The following is a 22,280-nucleotide window of genomic DNA, read 5'->3' on the forward strand; positions in this document are numbered from 1 at the left end:
AGGAAGGAAGGAAGGCAGGCAAGCAGTCCTAGGGTCTAGAGAGATGGCTCATCAGTTAAGAGTACTTGCTCTCACAGAGGACTGAAGGTTTTGTACTCAGTACCTACATGGTGGCTTACAACTGTTCTTAACTCCAGTTCCAGGGAATCCAACTCTCTCTTCTGGCTTCTTTCCTTGGGTACCAGGCATGCATGTGGTGCACATACATATATACAGGCAATAAACTCATCCTTACTTAGAAAAAAGATGCTGGTATCACGTAAGCTAATATTATCTAACTTACATAGGTTTGCAAATCCATCTATATTTTGTGTCCATAGAGTCACAAGTTCTTTCTGGTACCTAACTTCATCCATCCTCCTGTAATCTGGAGATTTTTTTCTTATCGTATGAAATTACTCTATTCTTATTATCGAACCTTGAAGGAGCCACTGGAATCTTCTGACAAATGGAAGAGGAAATCCTTCTCATTTAATGGGCACAAAAACATCATTGTAGATTTATTTGGCTGTTGCCCTATACGTCATGTCAGTATTTTCTTCCCAGTACATATACCCGGTCTGACCATGTATTTTATTGTTGCCCTCATTGCATTGTAAGCATTGTTTAGTCTTTAATTTATCACTGTATGACAGGGATCAAAAACACACGAGATGTTCGATATTCATCATTTAGTGAATGCGTTTCTGGTCATCTAAGATTGTTCTGGGTTGAGGCTCTAACATATGGTGCTCCCTAGGCACATGGTTTGGGGATCGTCTGAATATCCCCTCAAGAATCTGTTCTTACTAAAGGCTTGGTCTGCAGGGTGGGAGACAGTTGCACCTCTGAGAGATGGGTGCTGATGGGAGTTCTGAAGTCACTGGGGCAGTGCCCCAAGGAAAGATGTGATGACAACTGGCCTTTGCCACAACTGAGCTACTCCCAGTGGAAGGCTCCAGAACCACCAAAACTCTGAGATTAATAAATAAATGTTCTCTTTCTATGGAGGTAGCTGTCTCAAGGATTTAGTTATAGTGATGAAAACCTGATGAATACATCACATGTTTCCTGTATTTTTTTTTTTTTTTGAAACTTGACATTTTCCTAAATATCCCAGTTCTGCTGTGTTCAGCTTCTACTTGGACATTTTTATAAGGACTATTTCACAGAAGCAAGGATTAATTCTAAACCCATTAATTTCTAGGTATTTTCAGTAAGTCAATCTTTAAGCCCAACACTCTAAGGAATGACTTAGTAGAGAGGATATACTTTTGGCCTTTTTACTCCCTCTACTTTCGTTTCCTTCTTTGTCTAGCTAGACTAATTCATGATTTAGCTCTTGGCCCATGGAGAGGGCTCCATACTAAGCCAGTGCTCTTGAGCAGCAACTGGGGCTACCCTAGTCAAGGAAGAGGTAGGTAAGACTACAAATCATTTACACACAGAATCCAGGTCTAGCAGACTCATCACACATTGGAAGAGATGCAATTGTATGCTCAAGTCTGACCCAGGGTGAAATACCATTTATTCACCCATTTATTCATGTCAGTCTATAGTAGTGGGCACATGGTAGTTCAAGAAAGTTTTGTTGTTGGATGTGACATCACTTGTCTGTAATGCAGGTGCTCAGGAGTCTGAAGCAAGAGGATCTCAAGGTCAAAAACAGCCTAGGATGTACATAGTGAAATTCTGCCTCAAAAAAAAAAAAAATGCTGTTGACTGATTAATGAAAGTCTGATGCAATAATGATGTCTGAGGTAAGACATCAGTATGTTTGCTTTTGGGCATTTTCTAGTTATTATTTGGGCTTGCCTCTATTATTCTAAATACAACGAATGGCATAAAAGAAGGAACGAAATTCTAGCTAATCACTTACCTTTTGGCCTAGATGGGGTCCATTAGTGACTCCAACGTTTCTCTGAACTGATGGTGGCACTTGATAGACATCTTGTTCTGGGGTACCATGGCCGGTGGGTACTTGGTAAATTCCCTGATTCTGGTAGGAGGGTGGCACCTGGTAGATGGTATCACGAGATGCTGCCTGCGAATTTGGCACTTGATAGAGTTTCTGTTGGCCAAAGGTCTGATGCATGGGACCAGGAGTGGGTTGTTCATGGCTGGAGGTCTCTTGCACTGGACCAATCAGAAGTTTCACCCGGTTGCCTGGGACGATGCCCTGGCGACCATGTAGGGAACACAGCCACCATCCCTCTAGTCCTCCTGTGTTCTGCTCTATGACAGTCAAGATGTCTCCCTTGCGAAAGGCCAGCTCCTCAGCACATTCAGGAACATTGTCATATAAGGCCCTGGCCATAAGATTCTAGGAAGGGGAGAAGAGAAGAAACAGAGTTAGAACTTTAAGTCTGCCTCTTTTGCACTTACATGGCTCATGCTTTCAGGGACAGGCACAGTTCCTGAAAAAAGACAAGAGATATGAACAATAGCCTATAAGAAGGAGCGCAGATGGTTCAGACAAAAGGCAGACATGGCCACCCTGTGTCTGCCACCAGTGACATCAGATGGACACTTCAGAAAAGCGCAAAACCCCAGAAGAGATCTTCCCTCCAGTGGTGGGTGCTTTGGCAAGGAACTGGGCTAGCATTGCTAATGAGTTAGGAAGGGGTCACCAGGCAAAGCATTTTTCTAACTTTGCAAAGTGAGCTGAAGGGGAAGAATGTTCCAAGGTGTTCATGCATCACTGTAAACAACTGTTCTCACAACTGTTTTCATATAGTCTAGGTAAATAAATAAATTAAAACATAAAAAATCAGTCAAAGAAAATTCTAAGTGACACATACTACAAACAGAAATTTTATTCAGCATTGAAATGTAAATAGAAGTACACATAATTGTGCCTTGGCAAAGCTCACCATATCTTCTATGATTAAGGAGGCCCTTGGATGCAGGAAGAATCTATGAGTGAAAGCACAGGGACATACTATGGTAATCAAGCAGGGATGCGGGGTGAGAGCAGTCTGTCTCGCCAGATCTGACTATGCAGAGGCACCGAGAATGCGTTCATAGATAGGTCTGGTCTCTCCCAGGCTTCTCCGAGGGCCCTTCCTTTCCCTGCCACGTAGTCACCTACTTCTTAAATCTCACCATTCTCATCTGAAAGGCTGTGCCTTCCTTTCATGGGCTCAGAACACTCTCCGTCTTTGTAAGCAGGCCTGTCTGGCACATTCAGTCCTCAGCAGACAGCTAAAGTGGGCATTGAGCAGAGAGTGGGCAGGCAGTCTGTGCTGACATTCCTGGAAGGCTTTCAAAGGCTCTGAACATTCCCAGCACACTGGCAGCCAGTCCGCATGCCTGCCCCTTCCCAGAGTGCAGAGAAGTGGGGGAGCACAGGGAAGCCATCGCAGGCATCAGAGAAACTAGATGTGACCCCTGCTATATGTCACTTAAGTGTCTGGGTGCACTCAGTGCCTCTGTGGTGGGGGATCATTCAGGAGCAAAGGACTTCTTATGGGCTGAAGCATGCTTGTGACTTTATTTCACACCATAACATATTTGCAGACGTTGGGGCTGCTTTTCTTTGGACTCTTGCCCCTGTTTTCCTCTCCAGAAATGTGGACTTGATCTTTCAGTCTCATGCTTTTCATTTCTTTAAGACGGACATGTATTAATCATCTCCCCGGGGCTCTGCCTGAAACCACAGCACTAGCATTGTGTGTCACTCTCTTCAGCGGGGCGGCTGTGGATGGGAGGGCTCTGCCTCTGGTCAGGAGTCTGGAAGAAGTCCAGTTCCGCTACTCTTCATTTTTGAAGTGATATAAAATTTATTTTGTTTTCATTACATTTTAAATTATTATTTTTTATTTTTTTCATGCAATACATTTTGATCATATTTTTGCCATCCCCTAAGTTTTCTCAGATCCTTCCCATATCCTTACTCAATTAACTTCATATTCTCTCTCTAAAAGCAAATAAAAAAACAAACAAAAGGACAAAACCCACTAAACCATAACAGCAGTAACAAAAAAACATGTACACACACACACACACACACACACACACACACACACACACAACTCAAAACAAAACAAAAACCAAATGGAGTATGTTTTCATTTTATCTTGGCTCCTGAGTCTTCTTTTTCTTTAAACATATATACTTTAAATGTGTGTGTATTTGTTATACTGCCCAGACAGGCTGGACTTTAGAAATTCTCCTGCCTCAGCCTCTTAAGTGTTGAGACTGCAGGTACATAGCTCTAGAGATAACTAGCCAGTCTTCTTTTATTGTGAATACATAATTAAAGGAAGAGAGATAGAGACACAAATATCCGCCCTCAGGGAAGTTAGGATAGAGCTGAAATCACTAAGAGATAAGAGTTGTTTGACTGAGGGCAGGTAGAAGGGAACTGGGGGCTTTCGTTTCAGGCGAAGGTTACTTAGCAGCTGTATTCTAGGAAGCACTGGGTTCCTTCTAACAATGTAAAACTCACCTATAAAATGATAAAATCAGGCCACACCCTTGCTTAGTTTTCAGGGCCATTAAAGAATGTGCCAGGATGCTAAGCTCTGTTTCTCTTTTTCCATCTTTTGTGTTTTATCACCATAAAAAAAGGGGCTATAGGTTTACTGAGGACAAGATTCTGGTCCTTTGCACCAAATGATTTCAGGGAAAGGACTCCACCAGGATTATGACTTCAGAGCTCTGAAAGAGCAGCTGCCTCTCGTCTGTCCTGTTCTCCTGGGCCCCTTCAAAAGGAAGGGTTTCGAAGGAAGTGCCTAGATGAAATCAGAAGTGATAGAGTTGGGGCAGCCCCCTCGGGAGCTGAAGATTGATAGCTGTGTGCAATCATATTGGCTTCAAAGAGGAAAAAGAAGAGCAAGAGAAAACAGTAGACAGGCAAAGGGCTGCAGCTCAATCAACCACAATCAGCTGGAGGCATTCGCAGTTGGGCCATTTCCAAGCCCTGGAGCTCTGCGAGGTGCTGAGTGGAGCGCCGGGCCACACTTGAGTAGAGGCAGATAGAAATCCCCGTGCGAGTCTGCTGGGTATGCTTCATGATCCTTCCCGGTGACCTTCCCACCACCTGGCAAGCAGCACGCTCATGCCTGCACACGAGCCTAAGGGATGTGCCTAGGGCCACTCCAGAGCCTCCTCAGCCATGTGGAAATGGACACTGCTGGTGAATTCTCCTGTCCCATGGCCCACAACATCCGCCCAGTCTTCTCACTGCATATGGAGAATGGGATTTAGAAAGAACTTGACCCAGATGTTGGCGGGCAAGGACCTCTCACTGGCCCCCAACCCCAGGCTGATACCCATTCATACCTGGTAGATATCAACCCTGACTAAAGACAGCTGTTGTAGATAGTCACTCTCCTAAATGGCTCATTATAGCCACACAACTCCGGAGAGAGCCGTGAGCTTGTGAACCTGTAGCTCCGTTTTGAAGATGAGGTCAACTCATCATTTCCCCGAGGGCCCCACTTGGTTATCAGAGCTGGATGTAGAACCTGAGTTTCTTGGCTTGACTCCCTCTCTGGGATGCTACCTTAGCCTGCCCATCAATGCCCAGGCTGGGCTCCCTTCCATTATACAAGAAAGTTCTGTAGGTGACCTTTTCTTCACCCCGTTTTTATGGAAAAAAACATACTCTTTGGGGTCTGCAGTTCCAACTATGTTACTTGGGCTTTTCCCTTGCACACCCTATCCTCCTCATCCCTAGGGTAAGACCAAGGCTGTGGCTGGGTACAAAGCCTTGTGGGTTTTCTGCAGGAATGAAATAAGTGAATTTTGAGTAAATGTTTCCGAACTGCTGGACACTCAGCAAGCCATTATGGGCTTTTAATTTCATTTGCTGGGTGGCACTTGACTTCCGGCTTCCTACTGACCTCCTCCTTCTTGATTTTCAATCAAGAAATAATCCCAGGGCTGGTGAAATGGTGTAGTGGCAAAGAGCACTCACTCCTCTTCCAGAACACCTGGGTTTGATTCCCAGTTCCCACAGGGCAGCTCACAACCATCTGTAAAACTCCAGTTTCAGGGGATACAGTGCCGTCTTCTGGCATCTGATGGTACTAGGCATGCAAGCAGTGCACAAACACACATGTAGACAAAACGCCCATTACACATGGAAAACAAAAGGACATTTAGAAAGTCTTGGGTAAGAGGCAGGGCTTCTGGTGTTTACTTGGTGAGAGGGCAATAGTCCAGTAAAAAGATAAAAGCCAAGAACATAGGGCCCCAGCTCCAAAGAACACTCACTCATAAGATGGCCAAGCAACAGTTAATTCCTACTGCAAAAGTGTGTGTCAGGAGGGGGATTCTCTCCTTCATAGAAAAGGTGTGATTCCCCCAGGCCCCAAAGTCAGAAGCTCTTATCTGAACATCTTAAGAAAACACCAGAGAGGCCAGAACCTGTCTATTCAAGATCTACTCTTTCTCAACCCCTAGCCCCTTGGATATTTATCTGTGGGGGAGGGAAGGTCAACACAGAAACAAATCAAGGAGAGATAAGAGAGCTGGGCAATTCTATACCCAGCTGGATGCCAAGCATCCACAGACTGGCAGTTATAAAAGCTGTAAGAGTGCTGTTGGGGCAGGGTGCAGAACTTGAAAGCCAGAAAGATCTTCAAGGAGTTAAGAGTCCAACTCTTCCACTTGACAACTAAGAAAAAGGAGGTTTGAAAAGTTAATGATTTTCAAAGTCACCTGGAGAGAAGACCTTAGGACTTGGGTAAGAAGCCAGGGCTCATGTTTCCAGGCTCCCGGGAGGAGGAAAGATATTCTAGGGCCACACTGTGCCCTTCCTTTTGGCTACCAGACTATTGAGATAGCGGACCCTAAGAAGCTGGAATTTCCCCAGGAATCTCATGCTGGGGAAAGGGAAAGGCTAATACCTACCAGTCAGAAAAGGAACTTGTCTCCCCCCCCCAATAGAGATTTCACAGAGTTCTGCCAGGGTGTCAAACCATCTTGCAGGAGCCCCTGGAGGTAGACCATGATGGAGCAGGACCACAATTTGACCAAGGGTAGCTAGTTCTGTATACCTCTTGCCCTCTGTAGGAGTGTAAATCCCATGCCAGTGCTCTTGAAGATGAGCTGGACACTCACTGGACCCTCTTATTTGTTCTTTTCTCCAATGTGGCCATGTTGAATAAATCTCCTTTCTCCTTTATCTACTCTTCACTGTTCTGCCTGACTCCTGTTTTATTTCCAGAACGTAAGCCCAATGTCTGAAATAAAACCCACACCCAATCTCTACTCAATTGAAGGGGCGTCTGACCTCTGTATCCCTGGTTCTCTCCCTTGAGAGTGGAATTGTTTTTCTTGAGAATTTAGCTGTTACTTAGGTCTTTAATTGGTGGAGGGAAGACAGGTAGCCAAGACTAGCTTGTTAAGGCTGCCAGGGCTCAGATTTACATCATAAGAACTACAGTAACAGTGACTCTAGTGGCAATTGAGTCATTATTTGAATCAGTGTTTATAAATCCTATCCAAAGAAACCTTGTTTGTCATTCCCACCTCACATTCTCCAGAAATTCACTTCATTTGGCCTCCATGCTTTCTGGTTCTTCTTCTTCTCTAGACCACTTATTCTCTTTCTCCATCAACTGACCGTCCCGCCACCCCCATCTCTTAAATAGCCATGCTGCCAGGGACCTCTCTTATGCACTTGCCTTCTCCTTTAGCCCCATTGTTCTCTAAGTGAAATGTCACCCAAGTGATGTCATGTATTCAGGTGCTACCCAGACCTACAGTGCAGAACAGATACTTCTGCACTCTAGTTTTCAGCCACCTCTCTGTCTGAGCGGGGCTCTTGATCTCAAGCCCAACAAATGAGAGAACCCTCTTCCTGTTGTTTTAGCTCTCTTGCTCAACACAGTGTGCAGTTACCTGCCCAAGTCGGGAACCTGAGGTTGGCTCGCTCTTCACCACCTGACCTGAACTGTCAGACTCCATATCCTGCCACTCTGCCACCCCAGGTGTGGATCTTAGCAACAACTGGTTTTTTGTTTATTTCATTTTCCTGGACTGACGTTTAACTCATTTAAACCTCTTCCCAGCTTGGAACCCATCTTCCATATAAACAGAATAACTGTCTTTACAAAATCCCACCTACTTATCCATCGTACTGTTTCTCTGCGACTGCATTGTGAGGCACATTTGTGCACAAGCATGTGGAGGCCAGAGGATAATTTTCAGGAAGTAGTTCTCTCTGTCCACCATGTGGATCTCAGGGACTAAACCTAGGATGGTAGGCTTTACCTGCTAAGCCATCTCTCCAGTTTGCTGTTTCTTTAGAACAAGGTTTGCATCACCCCATTCCAGGCTGTGAGCTTAAATTCAGAGATGCTCCCTGACTCCTCTTCCAGAACGTAAGCCCAGGGCATACTTAATTTCTACTAACTTTAAATAAGTTCTGGCCTCTTCGAGGAGAATGGAATTGTTTTCCTTGGGGATTTAGCTAGAGACTTAGTTTAAAAAAATCAGATGGAGGTGCAGGAAGAAGATCCAAAGACAAGGATAAATGATGTGTCTAGTTCACTCAGTCCTGACAGCCTGAGAATAAGGGAGACAGCCAGCAGAAAAGTGCCAGCCCCTCCCTATTAAAACAGGAAAATGACGCAGATGGGGGAGCCTCCCTGCTCCCCAGTCTAGCGTGTTCACAACTACTGAGCAAACAGGAAGGCCAAGAGGAACTGACCAACCCAGCAACATGGAATACAATGGTCTCTTTAAAAAGCCTCCCCTTCTGTGTCTGGTAGGTGACAGAGTGGCACTCACATACTTTCTTTACCAGAAAGTTTGCTTCTGCTCTTTTGAGGGCCCAGGAGTTATGGCCCAGGAGTAGGAAATCAGGAAAACAAAACAAACCTGGGAGTAGGGGAGAGCCATGGTTGCAAGACAGCTTCTACCCTCTTTCCTCCCCCGCCCTATTTTCCCCAGCCCTATCAAAATGTCAAGAAAGCTTATTGCTTCTACTGCCAGGGGAATTATCTGTGTCTCCCAATATAGAGAGGTGTGACGTGGAATTTCCATGATCATTCATGCTGCTCTTTGAAGAGAACTGAGACACAATGGCTGGTGTGTCACTCGCTGTGGCCGACAGCATCATCAATGGATTGGCTTCCTCTTATTATTTATACTTCATTCTCTATTTATGCAGGAGAACCTGCCAAGGCCCCAGGGCTGCCTCATTCTCGATGACAAGACTTTCCTGTGCCCAACCCCCCCAAATGTTAGCACAGGTCTCTGGTGGACCCCAGCACATGCATGCACTCCAGCACACGCACGCACAGGCCCTCAGAGACCAGATCCTGAGAAACAGGCCTGCTACGGGAAATGGCCATCATCAAGGAAATCCGCGCTTAGAGGAAGCTGCTGAGAGATGAACATGGCCAAGGTCAGCCTTGGGGCACACTTGATGAAGAGAAAGAAAGGCTCGTGTACTTTTGCTTCTGCTGACAAAATCAGCTTTGATCAGAGACTAGTCCTACCATTTGGTTACATTTCCCCTCCTGTCTCTCATCAGCATTTTTGATGTGGGGTGTGTGTGTGTGTGTGTGTGTGTGTGTGTGTGTGTGTGTGTGTTGGGAGGGTATGCTTTCCCTAAGGAAAACAGTTATAGTGTCTGAAAGCATGGATATTTACAAGTATCAAGAGTTTGATACTTGGCTCACACTTCTGTTCTTGCAAATCAAGATATGGAATACTCATTTTTTTTTTTAATTTGAAGCCTCTAGCTATTATTAAGTGGCAGATGTGATATCGTTGGGCATGGAAAGTAGAAGATACAATATATTGTGATATGGATGTTTTTTGAGTAATCATTGTTCACTGCATTCTGCTCACTTCCACTGGGTGACCGGAAACAGCCCACAGAAAGGTAGTGCCAGGCTCCTACATCTTGGAATGCTGGTCAAGCCTCTGACCATGGGGGTTGGGGGAGAGCTGTTCAACATTCTCCACTGAAGACTGCTCTTGGCCAGCGGGCTACCTTTCCACTGATGATTTTTGTTTCCTGGAAAGTGCTTTTATTAAATTCCAAAGCTTCTGCAAATAACTTAGACCTTCTGTGACTCTTCACACCATTCAATTTGACCCAAGTGTTGTGATCTAGAGTGATAATCAGATTCAGTTTTGTGAATTTTTTTTACTGAGAGATGCTTCAGTAGATACAATATTAAATACTAGGTTCCAACAGGGATTCTTTGACAAGGCAGAAGCCAACATTAATATCCCCTGTGTCTCCCACTGTGTGAATGGGTCCCCACAAAGCTCCCAGGCATATGAATCTATATACTGGCTTATTTCTGTTTGCTGAGTGGTCTGTAACCCAGTGCTTTTTGATGATTTATAAGCCAAAGTGATGGTTCTCCCTGAAGAAGGTGAGGATACCTAAGATTTTTAACATTCAATATGTAGAGCCCAGAAAGAAATTTCAATCTCATTGGGTTTGTGCCATGTAATCTGGACAACATACCAAGGAGACTGGAATGTTTCTTGTAAGGTTGGCCCCAGTTCTTCTCTGTATCTGAATGGATATCATACATTCTCTTATGATATGAGATTGATGGAGGCACTGGCAAGATAGCTCAGGGGAGTAAAAGCACTTGACAAGCAAGACTAACAACCTGAGTTCCATCCTTCAAAGCCATAGGGGAGGCAGAGAGCCAACTCCCGAAAGCTCTCCTCTGACCTCCATGAACATGGTCTTCATACATATACACACTAAAGAAAACTAGAATTAAAAAAAAATTAATACACAAAATCAGGCGATGGTCATAGGCTGAGACCTGTTTCCCATGCAAAACCAGAACAGAAGCCTTTGCTTTGCAGATGAATAGATAGGTAGATATGCTAGTCTGTGTGTGACTTCAGAATATCTTAATCCATGATGGAAGATGAATTTGAATGCTGACAACATTCAAGAAAAGGGACTTAGTTTTTTTTTAATAAGGCTGATAATATTGTTATATCTATCCTATGATATCACATCATAGCTGCCTACTAAGCAATCATTCTTAAGAGTTCAATTTTCCACTTGACCATAGCCTTTGAACTATACTTATATGACACTAAGGATTTTACAGAAGATGAAAGTATATAGGTTCCTCTATACATTTTCCAAACTAGTTGCCCATAGCTTGACCAGAACTAACTATAGTAGGCGTCTTTGTTTTCAAGGCCAGGAGGTCATAGATTAAGTTAACAGCAAAGCCAGAGATCATAGCTGGCTATCTTCCCCCGCTAGAGCTCCCCACATACACACCAGAATCCCCTGCTCCATTTAAGAATTTAGTGATATTGCTGTGAAACATTTGTCCCAGGTTGCCTTGTTTTGATGGTTTTCAATATAGTGTATTGGCAAAGGATCAAAAACATGGGGCAAGCATAAACTCTTTTTAGGGTTCTGTCCTAGATAAATCTGACAGGCGCCATATAATGATGAAGTCTTGACACCCACTCACCTAAAAGATAGGTTTTATTAACAATAAAACAACCTTTTGGATTTCAGCCAGCATTACAATGCTGGCACTGGCTCAGAGCTGACTGCCTGTCTAGACAAGTCCCCCAACATTCATGTATTAGGGGAAGAGAAACAAGAATCAAGTTAAACAGGAGCAGGAGATCCCAACCTACTTGATTATAGCATATTTCCAAAAATGATATCACTTCTCAAAATCCAAGATGCACAAGCCGTAACACCTATAAATTGTTTGAAAGTATGAAAAGATCCTGTTTTTACAACCTCGTGTCTTTATCTTCCTATACCAAAATATGAGTCCAAGGTTATACTTAAATATGTTGATTCAAATATACCACCAGCCACCACCCTCCTTGTCAGAGCCTGAGTTCAAGCCCCAGAACTCATGTGAAGAAAGGCTAGGCATGGTGGGACCTACTTGTGATTCTGATACTGAAGAAATAAAGACAGGTAGATCCTTGGAGCTGGCTGGTCAGTCAGTCCTGCCTAATTGGTGAGCTCTAGGCTATGGGAGGCCCTCACTTAAAAAAGCAAGGTTGACAATGCCTAAAGGAACAGGACACCTGACATTGGCCCCCAGCCTCCACACACATACACATACCCACATGAATGGGAAAGCCTTCCTCCAAAGTCATTTGCCGCAGGTTTGTTGCCTTACTGCTATTATCTACTTATCCTGTGAGCTCTTCAAAGGGTTTTAAAGCTTGGATCCACACCCTTGGCTAAGAGGTGTGTACACTCATATATCATCAGCAATGCCACTGAGCAGTGGTCACAAAGCTTTTCAAAGCTACAGCATGTCAGTTTGTTACTGACTGAGAACAAGCAGCTTTCTGTAAAACTGAAGTCTAGACGCATACTCCAACACTCCTCAGATACTCAGAGAGGGATACAGACTTGGGAGAAGTGGCTGTCAATGGAGATGGCTTGGAGGCTTCACACTTGGCCTGCAGGAGATCTTATGCTTCTAAGTATTTTCTGGTGTTCCCATGGAGGGCTAATCCTATAGGAGCAAGTTAGTTTGGGGGAAGGTCTGTTATGTTAAGTTCAACCCCAGTCATGATTAAATTATGGCAAACACTTCCGGGAGTGAAATTCTGGGCTTCCATCATATAAAGCCACGGCCATTATGTTTAAGCAGAAGGAAGCAGAAGAGAAAGAATGGTAGCTCAGAGTAGAAGAGATCTTGTCCAGCCAGGGTACATTCAACGTTTTACGATATTTCTTGGTTGGTACAGTGTGTGTATATGTGTCTGTGTCGCTGGAATCTAGACCTATGATGCTGCTGAACCAGCATGAACCAGCCCTCCACTGGCTGGTGGAGAAGTGACGGCTAAACTTCATTAGGGAAGTCTAGTCTCAATCCTTGGACGAGATTAATGACAACTGCCTCTGTTTCAAAGTCAGCAGAATAAAGAAGTTCTTCTTGGAGGTATTTTGAGAGCTTACCGATTTACACTCTTTCATCCTTCAGAAGAAAGATGCTCTATGAGGTGGGAGCACTGCAATGAGCTCAGAGGACTGTGTCTTCACCACATTCCTCCCCCCACACAAGAAAAACTCCTCCAGGAAAAGAACACAAACCAGGAATGATCTCATCACGATTATACCCGCCACACCAAAAGGAGGCACAGTTCAGAGAAGGAAAATTCTTTCCCTTCGGCTATGAACTAAGTTGCTGCATCTGTAATTAAGATCTTAATAGGACGGGTGGGAGGACGACTGGAGCTTCTGCAGGCTATGAGGCACGGAGCTACCTGACCAGGTTTGAAGCAAGAACAATTCAAACACAACCCCCCGCTCAGGTGTGCCAAACAAGCCCGCATTTCAAAAGGAGCTCGCTTTCATTTCCAAAGATGCCTATTTCTGCACGGAGACATAAACAAATAGTGCCCTATTATTTACGGCTAGATGCTACTCATGACTCTTTATGAAGAACCCAGCCATTGTCCCCCTTTGTAGGAAGTGCTCTTGTATATGTTTCCACAAAATGCTGCCATATGGGAAATGGGATAGAGCTTGGACAGTTGCTTGATCTCTGGGGCAGCTCATGTTGACCGCCTGTACAGTGGCCATGTGTTTCTGAACTTCCCAAGACAGTCCTCAGTTTCAAATATCCTTGCCACTGTCAGACCATATGTCTGATTCTTTGGTTTATGAAATATGGATATAGCTTTGGGGGAATATATATATATATATATATATATATATATATATATATATATATCTCAAAACAAAGTATAATCTGAAAATACATTTCTTGCTAAGGGATCTCTACTGTAATTAAATTAAGGATTCAAGAGAAAAATGTGTACAGGTAAGAGTCTGTGAAAACAAGTGTTCTCTATTGACAAGATGACCTTTAATAAGGGAATAGGATATGACCCTGGGGCCTATGAGCCTCTGGGATATTCGCTGGGAATCTGCTTCACAGTGAATGGGCCCAGGAAGAAAGAGCTCTTGGTCTTTCTGTTGTTCCTGTCCCTGTGTCCCCTCACATATCACACAGAGCTTGGCATGGAATGGGACAGAGAATCATAGCCCAGCATTGGCGCTCTGTCCCAGCGAGCTGGGGCCTCAGGATTCTACGGTCTTTGTTAGCCCCTGGGCCACTTTCCTGCTAAGCTCTAAGCCGTGTTCCAATCGGATCAGCAGATGACCACCAGTCAAGTCAATGACTTTCAAGAAGGCCAAGTGTGCACAGATCTGTGTGTCTGCCCTTTGTAGCGTGAGGGTGTTGCATGCTACTACTGCTAATTCTAGGAGGTGGGGGTCCTTGGCGGGTAGAGAAGCCCAGACCTGTCTTTATGGGTAATGAGCAGGGCCATGAGGACAGAGAAGCTGAGATGAGCTTCAGCCAAATTGCCTCGGGGTGCTAAGCCAAATTAGGCACAACAAACCAGCAACTACTACCAATGAGCTTACCGTTAAAATACAGGAGTCACCAGAGGACTTCTGCCTAACAAAAAGAAATAAGGACAAGTATGCAGGGCATGTCACGCTGCTGAAACACACAGCACCTCCACAGAGGAGGAGGAGACATGGTCCCCCCCGTCTGAGTGGCTCATGAGTTTTGATTACTGCAACTTTCCACTGAGCTTTGCAAATGAACCTCGTCCCTTCACTGTTCCCCGTAAGAATAAATAAAGAATTAAAACTGATCTCCAAAAGGAGCCATCAAGCATTTTTGTGGTTGGCATGGCACTTTTATACATCCATTTTTGTTCCATCCTTATTTCCGGTGAGCACAAACATCAGCATTTCACACAAGGAGCGTCCACCCCTCCCCCTTTAAATCTTACAGCTATTACTTTGATATATTAGAAATAGCAGGAGGAATTAAAATTTGCAACACCAAGGTCTGCTAAGAAACATAATACCGTCCAACTTACCCCCCGCACTCAGCCTTGAAGCATATATAGAATTCAGTGGATACGCCAAAGCCCAGGCAAAGGAGGAAGACATTCCAGCGGCAATTTTGTGTGTGTGTGTTCATGTGTGTTTGCACACATGTGTGTGTGCATAGAGAGTAACAGTAGGTGTCTCCCTCAATCAGCCCCCACGTTAGTCTCTGAGGCAGGGTGTCTCACTGAACCTGGAGCTCACCTATTCATCTAGCTTGCCTGGCCAGCGAAGCCGCAAGGATCCCCTTGTGTCTGTCTCTCCAGCAAAGCATTCATAGGCTTTTTACACAGGGGCTAGGGATCAAGCTCAGATCTTCACGCTTGCATAGCAAGCGCTTTACTAGCCCAGCCATCTCCCTAGCCCTTCTACGGACAATTTTAAAATCATCATGATCAGCTGCCCCAAGGTCCCACCTCACCCATGACAAAGTGCGGTCACATACCATCAGTAACCATGCTCTCTGGAGTACCAATTGCATTGTCATGATGCCCCTCCCTCAAGTTGTCCAGATCACACTGTCTATTAAAAGCACCCTCCAGAAGATCCAGCCTTCCCAGTTAGGGGTGGAAAAGGTCTCCAACAAGATCCCCTACGTTACAGTGCAAAAACCTTCAGGAAGAGTCCTGGCAGCAGACTGCAGCTTCCCTGGCATGCAGAGTCCTCATTAGCCAGCAAGAACTACCGCAGGGAGATGACTGGAACGCTCAAAGTAAATAAGACGGAGGGGGTGTTGTTGACGAAGTCTAAACAGGGCTTTGGGGATTTTCGTCTTCTTTCCATGCCCATGGTCTTTGCAATCAGCTATTGCCTAGGAAACCAGCAGCTCTGGCATTTGAAGTTGGAAAGATGGTATTTGTTCCCAAGGGCACTGTTACATTTGTCTTTGGCAGAGAGGCCTGGTAATTAAGTCTATATGTTTCTGAGGTCCTAGGGTCTAGCATTCCAGATCAACTTGTCTACTGCTTTCTAACCCTAAAATGATCTAAAAATAGGTACCTCTTATATGAAGTTGACATCTCTGGGTCTGCAGCAGGATAAGAAAGAGTTAATTATGGACTTCTCACAACCCCCAACTCACTTGCCATGGACTGAACCTTTTTAAATAAATGTCCTTTTCCTTTCCTCACCAGCCTTCTGTTTAGGGTAAACTCCCCCACCCCTGTCTGGTATACATGTGATACGTATGTGTGCATATGTGGTGTAAATGCATGTGGCTGAAAGCAGACACTGGGTGTCCTGTTCTGTCATTCTGTCTCATTCCCTGAGAGAGGGTCTCTCACTGAAGTTGGAGCTGACGATTTTTAAAGCCAGCAGGCATGAGCAACCCTCCTTGCAGCCATGCCCCCCACAGAACTGGGGTTATAGGTGTGAGCAGTGACAGGTTATCGTGCTGGGGAATCTGAACTCAGGTCCTCATGCTTGCAAACAGAGTGCTTTTAACCACTGAGCCATCTCCCCTCCCAAGAGGACACAATTGTATACTCTTAAATCTTTTACTGCGTAATGTTAATATATCAATGTATATGCATATCTGTTTAGGGATGCAGATTTCTCCATGGCCAGTTCCTTGATCACATCTTAACTGTGACAAACTACTATGCTATTCTATCACTATTCATGGATTTGTGTGGGCATCTCTGTATCTATGTATCTATGTATCTACTTATCTATCTATCTATCTAAAATTGTATATCATATAATGACACAAACAGCTGTCAGTTATCAAATGCCTACTATGCACTTAGAACTGATGACCTTCATATATTATTTTCTTCCAGGCATCCAATAAGACAATGGTCTAAAGTAGTAGCCGAAAAAGATACTGTCAGACACAGGCAAAAGTGGGATTTGAAATAAACACACTCTTTTGAATGTGTCACGGAACACTGGAACCATTGGAAAAAGTTGTTGGCATAGGTGTTTTCTGTATTTCAGCATTGATGTAGGTGCTGAGTGCTCACTGGGAGGAAGGTCCTGTAACTTCAGGAATTTCAAGGTTTGTCAGTCACAGTGAAGAAACTAGCCTATGGAGATGACATTGGCATGTGAAGGCTGTGTGTTATAAGCACGCTGCTGGGTCCTTCTACCTGGGATGAGCATTCCCCATGTCCTCCTACCTGTGGAATACTTCCTAATACTCAGCCAGCTTCATTTAGTAACTGGTATTTGGACAGAATCTTGCCATAAAACCAACCCTAACCTTTCAATAGCTACTGAGTGCATATTCTACAAGGAGAGCTGGGGCCAGCTAGCATTCATTGCCTGCTTTCTGTGTACTAGGATCCAGGATAAGAACTTTATACATTAGCCTAGACTTCAGAAGAGTAGTATAAAGCAGTTAATAATCTCTCAAATTTGCAGATAAACCCGAGCTTCTGCCCAAGATCATGGGGCCTTAAGTCACAAGAAATGGAAATGTCTTTCTCCGCACTCCATCTTGTTTCTGTTACTATTATAAGAGTATAGACAGCCACGTCCCCTCCTGTTCAAGGCTAACAGAGCCTCTGTTATACTTTCAACAAAGACTTGTCTGTCGATCTGCCCCTTCATATCAGTAAAGGATGGGCCTCTTGTATTCAATGTGGCTTCCTTAAAACCGAGTCCACTGCAGGTATCATTTAGATAGTGGTTTGTTTGAAAGGGTTAATAAGTAAGGCAGTGCTAACAGAGGAGGGCAGAGGTTAAAAAAAAAAAAAAAGTCTGTTTCAGGGATTAGAGGAGACAAAGGTCCAAGGAGCAGTCAAGGCAAGGGGTAAAGGATGTGCACTAGGGTGTCATCCATGTGGGCAGTTGGGTGGGAGTGAGTCCCACAACCATCTGGTATGAGAGACACAAAGGAGTGTTCATCTGAAAAGGTTAAGATGTGATACTGCCACCAAGACACAAAGGACAGACGGAATCTGCCAAGGCATTCGGAAAGGTGTGCCAAGGCAGGGTTTGGTCCAGCCTTTTTTTTATAAATTTTATTTTTGTTTTACCTTGTCAGAGACTGGTGGCGGAGGACATGGGAAGGCACTTGTGAGGGACTGAGCATAGAGATGGTGTGTGGTCCAACCAGAGGGGCTGCTGAAGGACCCAGCCTGTGCTGTGACAACGTGCTAAACTTGCTATTAACAGGACACCTGCATCTTGACAAAGCCTCTTCTGGGCAGGTCGGTCCTTTAGCTCTGAACTGGGTTTTCTAAGTAAATATAAAACCATGGATAACGAAGCTATTTTCCAAAACATCTTCTGGTGCTTTTAAATTCACAGACAACAGACAGCATTGTAAAAGCAGGTGGGGATGGAAGGGGCCTTAAATTTGAATTGAATACAACAAATAAGAGAAAGGTTTTAAGGCCAAAGCATTACCGCAAAGAGGGGACTGACATTTGCGTATGTTATAAATGGCCATATTACATAAACCAAAGGCCTACTGCAGCATCTCCCTTAAGACAGCTTTGGAGAATAAAAAGTATTTTCAAAGTTTCCTCCCCAGAAGCTTTTTGTGGTATGTTTCCCTTTTTCTTGAATTATTTGGCCCCATCCAACTGTACTACAAGAATCTGAATTCCAGACTATAGGGTTTTTGTTTGTTTGTTTGTTTTGACTGTTTTTGTTTGTATTGCCATATTCAACCATGCTTCACTTTTAAAGTCAAAACTTTAAGAGTGATTTTTTTTTTCTTAATATTGACTAGAAAATAGATTAGACTTTGACTATAGACACGTAAGGGTTCTGAAATTTGGCAAAACCACAAAGGTGTCTCAGGCACGAGAACTCACTCACAGGTTGCCTTTGCTGAACACCTTCCAGGCTGGGCATGAAGTGCACGGGGCCCCATTCCCAGCCCACACTATGTGGGCCGGGCCCTTAGGGCTTCTGATAAAGACAGGGACTGGAACTAGTCCCTCAGCTTCAGGACAAAGGGCAATCTCCACCAGCCCTCTAGACCCTTGGATCTTCTACTGGACAAGCAAGCCAAGGCACAAGGACCATACACTATACATTAAAGGGATTTTGCATAGTCCGTTTTGTTGTGTCATTGTCTTTGAGACAATGTAGTCCTGGCGGGCCTGAAACTCATAGGAATCCACCTGCCTCTGCCTTCTGAAGCGCTGCAGTTAAAGGCATGCTCCACCGTGCCTGGCTTCTTTATGTAAATTAACAAAGGAAGCCTCCCCAATTTACTGTCATGCAGACAGACTCTTCTAAGTGAAACCAAACATCAAACACCTATGACAGTCTTCCGTTGGACCAATAAAAATATAAGTAAAAATGAAAAGCAGGCTAGAAGTGCGCCAAACAGAAAGATTTGCCTAAAGCAATAGCGTGCATTCCATAGTTCTCATCATTATAAATAATTGCCAGCCACCTGGAGCTGTGTATTTTGAGGACAAAATGAGCAGAAACTGATTGCTCACTAGTTATGAACTCCCGAAGTCGCTAAACAAGATCACCTGGTTAACAAGAGAGAGAAAAAAGAAAGAAAAAGAAACCTTTCAAGTCTGACTTATAAATTTCACAACGATCCATTTTTAAGCCTGTGCTAAATTTATAGCTTATGGCGCAACATAGTGTTTAAGAGATAATTCCAGGGTTTTACAATCTAATAATTATCTTAGGTAGCTCAAATTAAACAAATAAATGCCAACTTTGTATTTCACTTGGTAGAGTTACCGTTGAAATGAAACAAAAGAAGACACCCTGAAGGAACACTTGGGATGAAATAGTTCTGAACTTTCTGGGGCCAGAACATACCAGTCAGAGGGGTGTTTTACAGAGGATCGCTTGTTCAGTTGTTTTTTTTTTTTTTCTATCTGTAGTGTTTTAAATCATGAGTATTAGATCGAGATAATTTCTAATCCTGTGATCCTCAGCTGATATATTGGAAGAATCACTTAGCCTGTGTATGCCACAATTGCTCTGAAAATGAGTGTGCCTGAGAGCTATGGGGAGAGTTAAATATGCCAGTCTTGTAACTCTCTAGTCATCATGCCTACATGACTAATTCTCTCCTGAAAGACAGTTATCTTTCATTAGCTAATAGACTTCATGGCAGGAGGAAAGTAGCTCGCTTCTCCTATGGTTAACACGGGGTGTCTGTGTGTCATTTGTTTCCTTGAGGAGCTCAGCATTTTTGCAGGTGAAGTAGAATACGATAATAATAATTAGTAATACTAGTAACTGTTTCTTTCTATTGCTTGGCAAGGTGCTCAACCCTGGGCAGACCCGTCTGAGCGGGAGGCTTTTCCCAGTTGCAATTTCTCACCTGCAGTGAACATCATCAGTCCCCATGATACTTTCTTTCCATAAAGAGCAAAGCTAAACATGATGAGGTCACTGAATCAAAGTGACTTTAGACTTCATCACTTTCTAGACTGTAGCACTCAAAGTTCACACCAGCCATTTAATGTTTCCAATCATAGATGGAATCCTTTCCCTTTCCTCTATAATACAGTCTTGATTCAACAACAGGGAGAAAGGGAGAAAAAAAAAAACATCCTAGGCTAAATACCATGTAGCCCCATCAGTTGTGAACAAGGAGACTTAGCCATGGAGAGAAACCCTTCTAAAAAGATTCTGTTCCTGCCAGGTAGAAAGCTGTGTTTCTGACTGAATCCTGGATCCATCCTATCGTCTGCTCCTACCCACTGATATTCAAAACCACCGAAAGCTGATAGTGGGGTGATAAAAGATACCTGGGTCTTCAGACTGCTGGAACTTTGTCAAGACCCATCACCCAGGCTTTGGTTCACAGCTTTTGAACAAGATTTACAGGCACTGAACAAAAGATTGATATTCACCAGTGGCTGTTAGCTACAGCAAGTGTTTACAGCCCTCTGTCCAAAAGGAAGGGCCAGAAGCTACAAACCTCTGAGGGAAGCGAAATTAGCTGCTCCATAGGTCAGTTAACAGGATCTGTTAAGCTACCTTACCAAAATGATTTTTTGTAATAATACTGTCCTTTAAATGTCTATTCACCATTAAAATAATAATAATAATAATAATAATAATAATAATAATAATAATAATAATAAAAGAATAATAAATAAGCACGGCCAAGTCATCACGAACTGCTACTGGGCCAAGTCCCTTGGAAACTGCCTGCCTCCTTAGGCGGGATGTGCTGAGCAAGTCATAATCATTTTGCCAAGAGTAACCCCAGAAACCGTGGTGCAAAATGCAATGGAAAATAATGCTGCCAAACTATGAGCACGACATTCTGTAAGCGTCAGGGAAAATAAGCCAGCCGGAGCCTTCATTCTTTCAGACCCATTCAAACCTCAATAAAGTGTTATCCAGAAATGACTAACACCCGTTTATTCATAAAGCCAAGCTATCTAAGGAGGTGGGAATTCTCCATCGTCGCCGCTATGATGGTGTCTGGGTTTTTAATTTGCTTCTGCCGAGAGTGCCTAGGGCAGACAGCTTCCCAGATCAGGTGCTGAGGGCAAACTCTGAAAAGGTGCTTTTAGAGCCCGCCAAGAAGCTCAGCAGTTCTGACTCTTTCCTCCGCTAAGGCTCCCCGGTGGGCTCTGGTCGGGTAGCGACGCGCCTGCTGCGGAGCCAGTCAGACACCCCCGGGTCTCCAGCGGCCGCACCTTACGCTAACTTTCCGCCGCCGCCTCCCGCTACCACAGCAGCTTCCAGAGCTGGGTGCTGAGCTGTCTGCTCCCGGGCAAACCCCGGGGAACCCTGGAAACCAGAACAGACGCAGCCCGGCGAGGCCAGAGATGCGCAGGGATCCCGGCACCGGTCGGGGCGAGAAACCCAGGACGCCTGTGTGAAAGGCGCCCTTACCTTATACTTCATCTCGGCGGCGGTCAGGGGAGCCCCGGTCCTGGCTGGTCACACAGTGAGGCACTGCAGTGTCCGCCCCTCCATGGAGCGATGGACGCCAGAGAGAAGCTCGCCTCCCCGCGCGCTGCGGCGTCTCTGAACGCACGGCCTGGAGGGAGACCCGCACACCGCGGACCTCATTTGCATCCTCCGCCGCCATTGGCTGGTGGGAGGGAGGTAACGCCCCCGTCTCCGCCCCGCCCACTTCTAACTTCTGAGACGCTCCGACACAAGAGTGTGTAATACGATCATTTCTTTTCACTTTATCAAAAAAGAAAAAAAAAAAAAAAAAGGCGGAGGAGAAAAACAGAAAGTGGGGAGGCGGCCCCCAAAACACCACCCCGCGAAATAAAGATTTAAAGAGGAGAGAAATGGGAACCAGACAAAGGAGATACGTTCCTCCTGAGATTAGGCTAAATCTTAAAGAATCCGAATTCACAAAGCAGTCTGACGACCGCGCTTCCTGTGACCTAGCAACTGGTTCATAAACCCATTTCATTTCAAAGCCATTCACCTTACAAGCTCTACATGAAACGAGCTGGGGAAACAAAAGGTTTTCTGTTTCCAGCACCCCCCCCCTCCCCGCCTTTTTTTACTAACCACCCCTGCTGATAACTCTCTGTCC

General features: G+C 44.5%; 1 protein-coding gene across 1 annotated transcript in view; it reads right to left on the minus strand.

The window, feature by feature from the left end:
- Nedd9 (neural precursor cell expressed, developmentally down-regulated 9) overlaps positions 1–21,735 on the minus strand; it is a 48,722-nt gene extending 26,987 nt beyond the window's left edge. Inside the window, exons 1-2 of the mRNA XM_055595259.1 lie at positions 21,617–21,735; positions 1,859–2,302 (exon numbers count right to left, since the gene is read on the minus strand). Of these exons, the coding sequence (XP_055451234.1) occupies positions 1,859–2,302; positions 21,617–21,628 (456 nt within the window). The 5' untranslated portion in view covers positions 21,629–21,735. The remainder of the gene's footprint in view (positions 1–1,858; positions 2,303–21,616) is intronic.
- Positions 21,736–22,280: the final 545 nt, after the last annotated feature.

The sequence above is a fragment of the Psammomys obesus genome, unplaced genomic scaffold, assembly GCF_907164565.1.
Source record: "Psammomys obesus unplaced genomic scaffold, mPsaObe1.curated_primary_1811, whole genome shotgun sequence".
NCBI classification, from domain to species: Eukaryota; Metazoa; Chordata; class Mammalia; order Rodentia; family Muridae; genus Psammomys; species Psammomys obesus.